Source organism: Theropithecus gelada, chromosome 1 (genome assembly GCF_003255815.1).
Source record: "Theropithecus gelada isolate Dixy chromosome 1, Tgel_1.0, whole genome shotgun sequence".
NCBI classification, from domain to species: domain Eukaryota; kingdom Metazoa; phylum Chordata; class Mammalia; order Primates; family Cercopithecidae; genus Theropithecus; species Theropithecus gelada.
The window spans coordinates 198447195-198459655 of NC_037668.1; the positions used below are offsets into that span (position 1 = coordinate 198447195).

General features: G+C 47.6%; 1 protein-coding gene across 1 annotated transcript in view; it reads left to right on the top strand.

The window, feature by feature from the left end:
- Positions 1 to 12461, top strand: part of GPA33 (glycoprotein A33) — a 36487-nt gene that overhangs the window by 20355 nt on the left and 3671 nt on the right. Inside the window, exons 3-4 of the mRNA XM_025391573.1 lie at positions 373 to 589; positions 5795 to 5950. Of these exons, the coding sequence (XP_025247358.1) occupies positions 373 to 589; positions 5795 to 5950 (373 nt within the window). The remainder of the gene's footprint in view (positions 1 to 372; positions 590 to 5794; positions 5951 to 12461) is intronic.

Below are 12461 nucleotides of genomic sequence, written 5' to 3' on the forward strand. Positions count from 1 at the left end.
TCAGTAAATACTGGTAGACTGAATGAATGAAGATAGGCTATGGAGAAAATGGAATGGATAAGAGAGATGCTGGAGATTACAAGAGGTGAAAGCGCTGGGATCCCAGATGGACTCATTTACCCACATGTGTACTGTGGTATGAACTGCCTAACTTCTTTCAATATTTTCATTTTAAAAATAAATTTAAAAAATATATATAATAAAAGAAATTCACAAATTAGTAGCATGTATGCGAGCTATTTGTTCTGAGGGGTTGACATGTCTATGCTTCTGGGTCCTGGAAACTGGGGGATGAGGGTGATCAGGGCAGGCTGGAAGCACCAGGCAAGGGCCTTTGGGTGAAAACCTAGTGCCATTTCTTCTCTCTCCCAGGAAAGAGTGGTCATCTGGCAGTTTTTAAACAAAGACTACATCTATGGTGAGCTTTATAAGAATCGTGTGAACATATCCAGCAATGTTGAGCAGTCCGATGCTTCCATCACCATTGATCAGCTGACCATGGCTGACAACGGCACCTACGAGTGCTCCGTCTCCCTGATGTCAGACCTGGACGGCACCACCAAGTCACGCGTCCGCCTCTTGGTCCTCCGTGAGTGTCTCCAGTCTTTCAGGAGTTGCAGGAAGAGGGTGGGCTGGTGGCAGCACAGGGAGAAGAGCCCTGGTGATGAGACAAAGCCAGAGGCAGCAACAAGGAGCTCAGACTCCTCCCCTCGTCCAGGTTGTCTCCGGCAGAGGGACCGTTCCTCCCTTTGCCACTAAACACTATTCTGAGTTCTCTGCCAGTGGCCAACAGTTCTTGAGGACACAGAAGGCCGATTTGGAGTGGTCCCTTGCTCTGTTGGTGGCCTTTCCCCCATACCAACTCCTCTTTTTCATGCCATACTTATTACAAAGATAAAGGAAAATCTTAAATCCTATTGCAAAGACTCATTGTGCCTTAATTGGGTGCACATCATGATTCTCTTGTATCTTTCCCTGTCATAACTTTGGCTACCCAGCAGAAATTCTTCATGCCACCATCTGCTCACCCCCATCCCTCAACACATACTCCATCAATCAGGTTCTACTCCCTTTGAAATGTGTCCCAAGATAACATTCTTTTCATAGGAATGACTTATTATTGGAATTTATAGTTTGGGAAGGATCTGAAAGATCATCTACTTTAATATCCTCATTTTGTAGATGAGGCCCAGAGAAAGGAAGCAACTGACTCAAAGTCAAATTGTTATTGGAAAATAACTGTTATTTAATGAGCACTTAGTCTATGTCCAATATAAGAAATGGCACCACTGCTGAGAGGTTGCAATGCTTTAAACCAAAACAAAGATCGTTTTTCCTTCTTCCTTTTACATACTTGATTGCATTTTATTTTTAATTAATATGTTTAATTTAAATTAAATTTATTTTAAAATTTAGTTTAATTAATAATTAAGATATTTTAATTGCCATGAGGTGGTTGCCTGACATTTTGAAAGCATTATAGTGAGTCAAACTATACAACTGTGCAAACTAGCATTGTATAAAGAATAACTAAGGTCTCCTTCCACCCCACCCCCTAGAGAGGTAGCCAATGGCAGCACAGGTAGGTATTCCCTATTTTCCTCCTGTCCTTTCAACACACACACATTCCTGCGTACTTTTTTCTTTTCCTTTCTTTCCTTTAAAAAAATGGAATCATATTATAAAGATCACTGCGTTTTTTCTTTCTAGCCATATTTCATGCACATTTATCCAGATGGGCACATGCAGATCTACTGATTAACAGCATACATTCCCTCACATGGAGGTACCATGATTTATTCAAGTGTTCCATACTGATGAATATTCAGGCCATTAACTTTTTTTTTTGTATGAACAATACTACAATAGACACCCCCGATACACACATGTACATATGTATGTTAGGGGTCTCTTAAAGAGCTCTCATTTCCTTTGGGCAATGGAAGTATTAATGCACACTTCCCCGATATCCTCCACATAAGCATTATGTAAATGCTGATCCCCTGCCTCCCAACCAGAGCCAGAAGGAAACAAATTTAACCTGAGATTATGGAACTCGGTGAAACCAATGTTTTACTTTTTTAAAACAGAAGAAGGGTCGGGTGCGGTGGCTCACGCCTGTAATCCCAGCACTTTAGGAGGCCGAGGCAGAGACCCGCCTGAGCAACATAGCCAGATCTCCTCTCTACAAAAAAAATTTAAAAAAATGAGGTGGAGGATTTCTTGAGTTGGGGAGGTCGAGGCTGCAACGAGCCGTGATCCAGCCGCTGCCCTCCCACCTGGTTGACAGAGACCGGCCTCAAAACAAACAAGCAAGCAAGCAAGCAAGCAGGCAAACAAAAAACATAGAGAAGAGATAGCCCATTTTTTAATGCACTCTAAGAAACAAGTTTAAATTATATGCATATAAACATACATAAATAAAAACATATATAAACACACACACACGTTTTCTTTCCCAATGGCTTTGCAGCTAGGCTATTTTAAGGCAGCCGGCCCACTCGGGCTGGATGACCTCAGTAAACCGAGGTGAGCAGGAAGCTCCCAGCCGGGCAGCCCCTCAGCCCGCGCCTCGGGGCAGCACGCGTGGTCTCAGTCTCGGTCTCAGCTGGGAAAACTGGGGCTCTGCGACCCGGGACCCGATGCCGCGGAGCGAGATTGGCGGTCTCCCCGGCCTCTGGCGCCCCCTGATGTCTGTAGTGGGAGTCGCAGGCCTCGGAGAGGCCTCGGCACCCGACTGGTTCCCTTTCCCCTCTCTCCCTATCACTGCTCCTCTAGTAAATATTCAGGTAACATCTGCAGTCTGCTGGGGAGGTAAGACTGAGACTGCACCGAAGCCCCGGAGTCTCACGGTCCCCACATGTGTGGAAGGACTATTTGATCTGTTAAAGATCTGTTTGATCGGAGGTCCTACCTGTTTTCCATGGTGGAAGGCTGAGGAGAGAGACCTTAGTGAGGGATCTGGACAGGGTGAGAGCAGGGGTTCCCGGGTGAGGCCAGAGGGTTTAGGGGCTGAGAACTGACACATTCCGCCCTAAGGTTGATCTCTTTGGGAGTGGCTGGTCACTTCTTTGCCATTGTCTGTACCTCTGCCTCTGGAGAGAATTAAGGATTTGCTTTCAGCAGTTTTCCCTTAGCAAATGGTGGTTTCAGCAAAGCCGTAACAGTTTTTGGATGCGTTCAGATGCCTTTGAGTGCTCTGTAGATGCCAGTAGGCCTCAGTTACTTTTCTTCCCTTTTTGTCTTTTATCCCAAAGAAACCTGGTTGTAGAAAGGCTCTACTGTCAGTCATGCACACTTGGTATGACTTTGGGGACACCTGGGACTCCTCAGGTGGGATTGGTGTTTTGCCCGCTCTCCAGTTGTGGAATAAGCCTTTGCTTCCTATTCAAGGCATTCCTGGGAAAAGGCTGAATGGTTTGGATGCGTGGTGAGGGATTCTCCCGTACCTCTGAAAAGCTCAAGAGAGAAAGCTTGGCTCAGCAAGCCCATCCCAGGGGTCCTCTGGGAAGTGGTGTTCACCTTCTCTTGTTCCCCGGGGACCTGCTTGTTGGCTGCTGGTAAGAGTGGTCCTTAGGCCGCAGCCTCCCCATCCCCACACTGCTCCAGTCCCAGGGTCTGGTCCAGGATAAGTGAGGTCTGGCCTTGAACTTTGGTCCTCTTATGTTTAGGAACCATTCAAGGGAAAGCGACAATCACGGAGGGTCTCTAATTTCCCTCATGCTTGCCCCACACCTGGCCAGCCCTGACTATGGCAGCAGAAGATGTTGGGCACACCCAGCAATAGCCTGGCTGTTTCCAAGAGGAAATACTGTGGCTGCCGGGCTAGAGGGGAGTGGTGTGTGTGGAAGGGTTTCTCTCAGCAGCTGCCGGGTGGGGCTGAGATCAGAATGCACTCCTGATGCTCAGAGACCATGCACCTGGATTATAGAATGAGCAGCACTGTTCACTGGGCAAGCAAGCCATCCAAGGGGATGTGAAAAGAAAGACGCAGAGGGGACAGGCTTGCCACCTAGGGATTCCAGGAGCAACCCTCTCCACTGTGTGTCCTCCGCTTCTCACCTCCAAGGACAGGACCTGAAGTCTCAAGCGTGCTTCATGCTGCTTCTTGCCTCTGAGCCTTTGCACGTGCTGTTGGCTCTGCCTGGAGTATCATCACCTCTTTCTCCGACCACCACTCCCACCTCCACCACTGGTCTTGTTTACTGTCTTGCTTCCTTTAGGCCACAGCTGATCTTGGGATTGGGACTGTGTTTAGGCCTTATCCACCCCAGCAGCCTTGCCTCCTGCCTGGTCATTGTTCAGCTACTTGTCTTTTGACCCCACTAGATTCCTTGACCCACTCACTGTGTCCGCCAAGTGCCCAGCACTGTCAGACACACAGTAGGCACCCAGTGAGGTTTGTAGAATGAACCCAGCTCCAAAATGGTATCTTGACAATGCTGAGTGAAAGGCGCAGGGTTAAGCTTCCCAGAAATCCAGGGAATCGGGTTGGGGTTGTGAGATGAGGGTGGCTGCCATTCTGGGTAACCTCCAGTCTATGGGCTTCCCTCTCCTATCTCTGCGCCCTCTGCCTGCTCGAGTTCCCTCAGTCCTCATCCTTCACCCTGCGCACAACTTTACTGCTGCCTGTGGGTCCTCCCGTCATCCCGTGCTCATGGCAACTGCACGTTATCAGCAAAGCACAGGAGGAGGATGGTGCCGAACCCAGAGAGAACATTACTAAGAAGTGAGAGTGGAAGGCTTCAGAGATCACTTAGTCCAGGGGTAGACAAATTAGGACCAAATCCAGCCCACAGACTGTTTTGACATTTCTAACATACTATTTAAAGAGAAAAAGTAGCAGCAACAAGGACAATATGTAGTCTGCAAGGCCTAAAATATTGCCACCTGGCCCAGTACAGAACAGGTTTGTTGTCCACTAATTTTATAGAATGGAACACTGAGGTCGAGGGGAATTGAGGATTTTCCCAAAATGGCACAGATGAATCAGTGGCAGAAGGAGCTCATATAGGCTGGTGGAGAGTGCACAGGATCTGGAGTTAGAAGAGCTGGGTTCTAGTCCCAGCTTTGCCAGGACCCATAAGCAAGTGTCCTCTCTGGGCTTCAATGTCCCCATCTTTCTTTCTTTCTTTATCTTTTTTCTTTTCTTTACTTTTCTTTTTTTTTTTTTGAGATGGAATTTTGCTCTTGTTGTCCAAGCTGGAGTGCTATGGCATGATCTTGGCTCACTGCAACCTCCACCTCCCAGATTCAAGCAATTCTCCTGCTTCAGCCTCCTGAGTAACTGGGATTATAGGTGCGTGCCACCATGGCCAGCTAATTTTTTGTATTTTTAGTAGAGATGGGGTTTCACCATGTTGACCAGGCTGGTCTCAAACTCCTGACCTCCGGTGATCCACCTACCTCGGCCTCCCAAAGTTCTGGTATTACAGGCGTGAGTCACCTCGCCCAGCTGGAACATCCCCATCTTTCTAACAGCCATGTTCCACTATCTTTAAAATCCCAGGACTGTAAACTAGAGCACACATGAAACCATGCCTTGGAAAGTTACTGCAAGCCCACGATGCTTCCCAGCATATGTACCACTCCTCTGTGATGGTGACAGACCACTGAGGGCATATTGGGGTAAACTGGTTTTACAGCGTTCCATCTCACTACTCAACTATGGAATTTTCTGCCTGTGAACAAACAAGGCAGTATGTGTGCGTGGGCAGGGGTGGGGGGCGGGGACGGTGGCTGTCACTAAGCCCCACCTGCCTCATGCCTTCTCTTTGGTCTCTCCTCTACATAGTGCCACCCTCCAAACCAGAATGCGGCATCGAGGGAGAGACCATAATTGGGAACGACATCCAGCTGACCTGCCAATCAAAGGAGGGCTCACCAACCCCTCAGTACAGCTGGAAGAGGTACGACATCCTGAATCAGGAGCAGCCCCTGGCCCAGCCAGGTAAGAGGGCAGTAGGGAAGGCGGGCTACCCACGTCAAGGTGCAGCACGTGCAGCTGATTGGCTAGGGGCTGCAACTCGGGCTGACCAGTCAGATCCCCCTGAAGGCCGCTTGCTTCCCTACCCTACCCCTATCCCCATATCCCCACTTCTCTAAGCACTGGTTTCTTGTTTTTAGACGGAGTCTCCCCCGGTCGCCCAGGCTGGAGTGCAGTTGGCATGATCTTGGCTCACTGCAACCTCCTCCTCCCAGGTTCAAGCGATTCTCCTGCCTTAGCCTCCCAAGTAGCTAGGATTACAGGTGCCCACCACTATGCCTGGCTAATTTTTTGTATTTTTTTAGTAGAGACAGGATTTCACCACGTTGGCCAGGCTGGCCTTGAACTCCTGACCTCAGGTGATCCACCCACCTCAGCCTCCCAAAGTGCTGAGATTACAGGTGTGAGCCACTGCACCCAGCCAGCACTGGTTTCTTATAATAATACCTACCTCATAGGTTCTGGCAAGAAACAAAAATGATTCATGTAAAGCACGTAGCGGAAGCCGTGGTAAATGTTAACTTGTTTTCTTTGTTCCGCATTCCTCAGTTCTCTTGGATGAACGTGCCCTGATATGCACTCTGTGCGAAAGCATGGGTAGGATTTTAATTTGATTGTGTCCTGAAGTATACATTTGAGACCCCAAGTCTAACTCAGCGGCTCCACCCAAAGGTGGGAAATTTAACCTTCCCATTCCTTATCCAGGCGGGTCCATCTCAGCGGTCACAGACCCCCACTGCCCCAAACACACCACCCTTTTATGGCTTCACCCAACTACAGCACCATATTGCTGTAAGGGTCCTTAGGGGAGGCGATGGTGGATTCAGCTGTAGTTGCCAGGAGACCAGTTTTGTACTGGGCAGCTTGGTATTTGACCTTTCAGTCAGGAAACTAACTGGGGAAAAAAAAAAAAAAAAGAGCTATATAAAAATCCTACCGTCCTTTCCACATCCGGAACCAATGGGTGTGGAAATACCCTGGTGGAGTCCCAGGGCGCCTAGTGCCCACCCCTGCTCCTGAGGATCAGGAAGGACAAAGCTTGCTGGGTGCTGGGTGCAGTGGCTCATGCCTGTAATCCCAGCACTTTGAGAAGCTGAGGCAGGAGGATCACATGAGGCTAGGAGTTCAAGACCAGCCTGGGCAACATGGTGAGACTCCTGTCTCTACAAAACATTTTTTAAAAATTAACTGGGCATGGCAAGACTCACCCTTTAGTCCCAGCTACTCAGAAGGCTGAGGTGGGAGGATCGCTTGAGCCCTGGAGGTCGAGGCTGCAGTGAGCCATAATCACACCACTGCACTCCAGCCTTGGTGACAGAGCAAGACCCTGTCTCAAAATAAAATGAAATAAAATAAAATAAAATATTTTTTAAAAAGAAAGACAAGGCCTGAAAGGTGTCAAGCAGATTTAGCTTCTGGGAGGTCTTTCAGTTGAGTGTAGGTGGAAAAGGAGGCCAGAGGTGGAAAGCAAAGCCAGCGGGGCACACAGCTCTTCTGAGAAGATGAGGTGCCCAGGGGTGGGGGTGAGGACCGGGGGAAGAATATCTGGTGTCCTGGATAAGCCCAGCCGAACGGATGCACACACTGGGGGTGCACTCAATCCAGGATGAGTTTTATCACTAGTTTGGGGGCAAATTGACTTCTTAAAAAAGTTAGTAGAATCCACTTGACCTAACTTAAAATAGGTCAATGTAACATAGATTTTCAACAAGCTTCCGGTTGTGTTTACGTATTTCCGGTTGGCAACTTTTTATCGAGTATGTCTGGAATTTTTGTTGAAACCACCTGGCAGCTATCCCAGGGCTCCGTGGCCTCCTCTCTCTGGTCTGTGAATAGCCTAGTGACTCCAGTCATGGTCATGGTAGGTCTGCTGTGGACACTGGTAGTGTCTGATCTTCTTTCCAGCAAAGTGTGTATAGGAGCACCCAAAGCTGAAGGTTACAGGTGGCAAATGCTATAATAGCTTTATACTCAGTGGTGATGTAACACAGAAGATGCATAAGATCAAAGAAGGGTTCTCCAAGGAGTGGGTATTGGAGTCAACAGTGGTTAAGAGCATGCCATGCGCTTGACTCCTGGCTCGGACATTTGTTAGCTGTATGACCTTGGCAAGTGACTCAGCTTCTTTGTGCCTTAGGTTCTATGTCTGTGAAATGGGCACAATGCTAGTGTTTACTTCATAGGGTTGTGAAGTTTAAATGAAAGTAGATATAAAGCACTGAGACCAGTGTCTGGTAGGTAGTAAGCACTCATTTAATGCTAAGTATTATTAGCTGTTGTCTGAGTTGGGTCCTCAAGGATGAGGAGGCTTGGCAGGGAGAAAAGGAAGGAATCATGACTATCTGGTGCGGCTGAGGGGCAGAGTACATGTGTAGTGTAGGAATGGTGGGAGATATTCTTGTTAAGAAACACAGTGACGAGAAATCACGAAGAGCCTGTGCGTCACACTAGGGAGGTTAGTCTTTGTCCTGTAAGCCACAGGTACCTTCTGAGGAGCCTCACAAAGGGACACCACAGCTGCAGTTCTCTCCTGCCTCCACCGGGAGACTTCTCTGGTTGTTAGAAGCCAAAACTTAGCTCTTTCATTATCCAAAGGGGAGAATCCTGAGGACAGGAAAGGAGGTGAAAAGAGAACTGCTTCTTTAATTTGTGAAAGCTTTAATTTGTGAAAGCTTTATCCTGTCTCTAGTTAAGATTTGCTGAGTCAGAATGCGGACCTGGGGGTGACAGAAAAGAATATAGTTAATGTCCATAACAACACGCTTTTGCATCTGGAGACACTGTGGGGTGAGGGCAGAGTTCTCAAAGCCTTTGTTTCCACCCTGCTTCACAGAGCCTTGGAGAATCTGCCAATTCTGGCCAGGTGCAGTGGCTCATGCCTGTAATCCCAGCACTTTGAGAAGCTGAGGTGGGTGGATCACTTGAGTACAGGAGTTCGAGACCAACCTGGGCAACATGAAACCCTGTCTCTACCAAAAATACAAAAATAAAAAAATTAGCCTGGCATGGTGGTGTATGCCTGTAGTCCCAGCTACCTAGGAGGCTGAGGTGGGAAGATCCTTGGGCCTGGAAGGCAGAGGTTGCAGTGAGTCGAGATGGTACCACTGCAGCCTGGTCACTAGAGCCAGATCTTAAAAAAACAAAACAAACAAACAAACAAAAAATAAATTTAAAAAAAGAGAATCTGCTAATTCTTCTGCTTCTGTGGGTCAGCCCAAATTATTTCTGGCTTTTAAAACATTTCAGTCCACTATGGATGATTTGCAGAGGAGGGTACCTCTGCCCTCCTACATCTGAAGACAATTTCCAACATTACAGATTGGTTCTTCTGACTAAACCCCCAGTGGAAACAAGCTAGCAGTGAAAAGAACAGGGAATCTAGAATCAGGAAACAAGGATTTGAGTCCTGACTTCTCCACTTTGGAGCTGTGAGTCACTCACAGCCTCTTTGACCCTTAGTACTGCCCTTTGAAAAACACTGGGATTCCCCAAAAGCTGTGAAGAGGATGAGAGGAGATCCCACGTGTAATAGCTCTGAACAGACTTTGTAAGCTGTGTCCCAGGAAGCTGAGTTTCATGCGCTGAAGAAACAGGAATTTGGATATCAAGGAAGTGGGGGAGGGGGTAGTTCTGGGGCCTGGAGCACTTAAGGGGAGGAGGTTGCGCAGGGTGGGGACCAGTCCCGGGAGGATCGTGAGGGCCCTGTGTGAGACAGAGGTGGCAGCAGGGGCTTGCCGACAAGCTACGGGATTGGGTAGGGGTTGGGGGGATGCAGAAACGTTAGATCTTGTCAACGTGACATTAGCGTCTTGGTGAGATCGGAGGTTCTCTTAAGGGGAATCTCACCACAGCTGGAGCAGAGGAAGGTGGGAAGCGTGTGACCGTCCTGTGCATTCCCCTTTCTGACCACAAGGTGTCGCCACTGCAGCGGAAACATTAGTTTTCTCCGGATTTCGGAAATTACTAGTCCCGTTCCGAAGGAAAAGGGGCTTGGGAGCCCCAACTCAGAATCAAAGAAGGTCCTGTGACACAAGACCTGCACTGGTTCATCCCAGCAGCTTCTAATGCACACCGTTTGCATCAGGGAACTGGGGGAGGGTAGCGCTGACTCAGTGGACTAGGAAACCCCATGTTCCCCACCCTCAACAAGGCCTAGAGCTCAAACCTGGAGTCTGACGACTAAAAAGGTCCTGACTGTGCAATGTGCTGCCTACACTAAACCCAGAGTCTGAGCTTCACCCTCTAAAGTGGTGGGGATCTGTTACGAGCTCTAGACCTCGTAAGCATGCCCAGGACCATAGAACATTTCCTAAAGTGTATTCCTTCAAGATGCCTCTTAAAAATAACAAATCCAATTCATTTAGAAAATGGAGGGCATGAATACCATACCCCGCTGTCAGAGGTTCGCAGTGCTCAACAGCATTGTAGGAACTCTGAAAGTGCTGCCCTTAGAAAGCTTACTTAACCCTAACTCAGTGATTCCTATTGCTTTTTTAGGGACCCCTCCATGCCGCATATTAATATCACATGTAAACAATGTTCCAGAAAACATACTGAGGCGTGGAATTCTAGGATAGAAGGGGGCACATTTTATGAAGAATGGGCATCCAGAGAGTGTGTCCTGGGGTTCAAGGGAAGAATTTGAAGAAAGTACAAGCGAAAAGGCTGAAAGAAAATAGCACCAAATCAAAGTGTTATTTCTAGGTGATGGAATTATGAATGATTTTTATTTGTTCTCTCTTCTTTAAAGAGGCTTTCCTTGGCCCTTTGGATGAGATTAAAACCCCTTGCCATAAGCTCAGATGGTACCTCCATCTTGAACTGTAACCACCATCGTTTCATGTCTGTCTTCTTTGGGAACCTGGAAACACCAAGAGGACAGGGACCCTCTTTATCTCGTTTATAGCTGTGATCAGCAGCTAAAGATTTTCTGTATTGAACTGAATTGAAATAATAGTTTTATATCATTTATAAATTATTATAAGGAGCATACATTGCTTTTATAATAAAAAATTTTATTTTATTTTATTTTTTATTTTTTTGAGATGGAATCTCGCTTTGTTGCCCAGGCTGGAGTGCAGTGGTGCGATCTCAGCTCACTGTAACCTCCACCTCCCAGCTTCAAGCGATTCTTTTGCCTCAGCCTCCCAAGTAGCTGGGACTAGAGGCGTGCACCACCATGCCTGGCTAATTTTTATATTTTTAGTAGAGACGGGGTTTCACTGTGTTGGCCAGGCTGGTCCCGAACTCCTGACCTCAAGTGATCTGCCCACCTCGGCATCCCAAAGTGCTGGGATTACAGGTGTGAGCCACTGTGCCAGGCCACAAATTTTTAAAAGAAAATTATCAATGGCTCCAGGGAGTTCTAGACCTGAAACAGGATTTTTGTTCCTGTTTTATCATTTCTTAATTTTGTGTCCTTGAGCAGTTCACTTAACTTCTTTAAGCCTCCAGTTAACTCCATGAATTGGAGATTGAAATATTGAGAGTTGCTGGAAGGATAGAGGACATCACATTTGAGGATGTGTACTGAGCAGCACATCTGGAGAAGGAAAATCTTGAAATGCAATCTTGCAAGAAAGTGACGATGGGGAGGAGAGAGGGCTGCTCCCCTGGTTTCGCCCCTAGCACCAAGTGGCAAGAGACAAAGTTGTTATGATTGACAGGGCCAGATCTGTGACCTGAAGCTTGGACTTGTTACTGAAGATTACGGGCAGCCCCTGAAATGTCTGAACAGAGCAGTGACAGGATCGTATTTACAATTTAGAGCGTCTCCTAGGAATGGCGTGTAACCACCTGGTGGCAGTAGGGATCAGGCAAGCCTGGCTCTGCAGCAAAATTAGAGGATGCAGGTCTCCAACTCCTCTCAAAATAGCAGTTATAACAAAGCATCTTGGATGGCAGGACATATACATATGCCCAAGCACAAAGCTCTTGCTCTCAAGATGAAGAAATTCGTAGGATGATAGATTGAGGGAAAGGTCTTCCATGAGACATTCTGGTCCATTCTCTTGGATTCCGGAGATCAGGTGTTTTCACTCCCACTTTCCAGAAGCCTGGAGCTCAAAGAAGTTAAACGGCTTGCTCAAGTGGCGGCAGATGCAGAGGAAGAGTCTAGACAGTCTGCCTTTGTCCCACCCCAACAGCACACACATTCAGCACCCCCCATACCACACACGCAACACACACCACACATCACACACTCACCACACACACCACACACTACACACGCACCACACACCACACATCACACACTCACCATACACCACACACACTACACACGCCACCACACACTACACACATCACACACCACACACACTATACACGCCACACACACCACACACATTACACACCACACACACCCCAACACATCACATACCACACACACTACACACACCACACACCACACACACACCATACACACTACACACACCACACACATCACACACCACACACACTACACACACCACACACA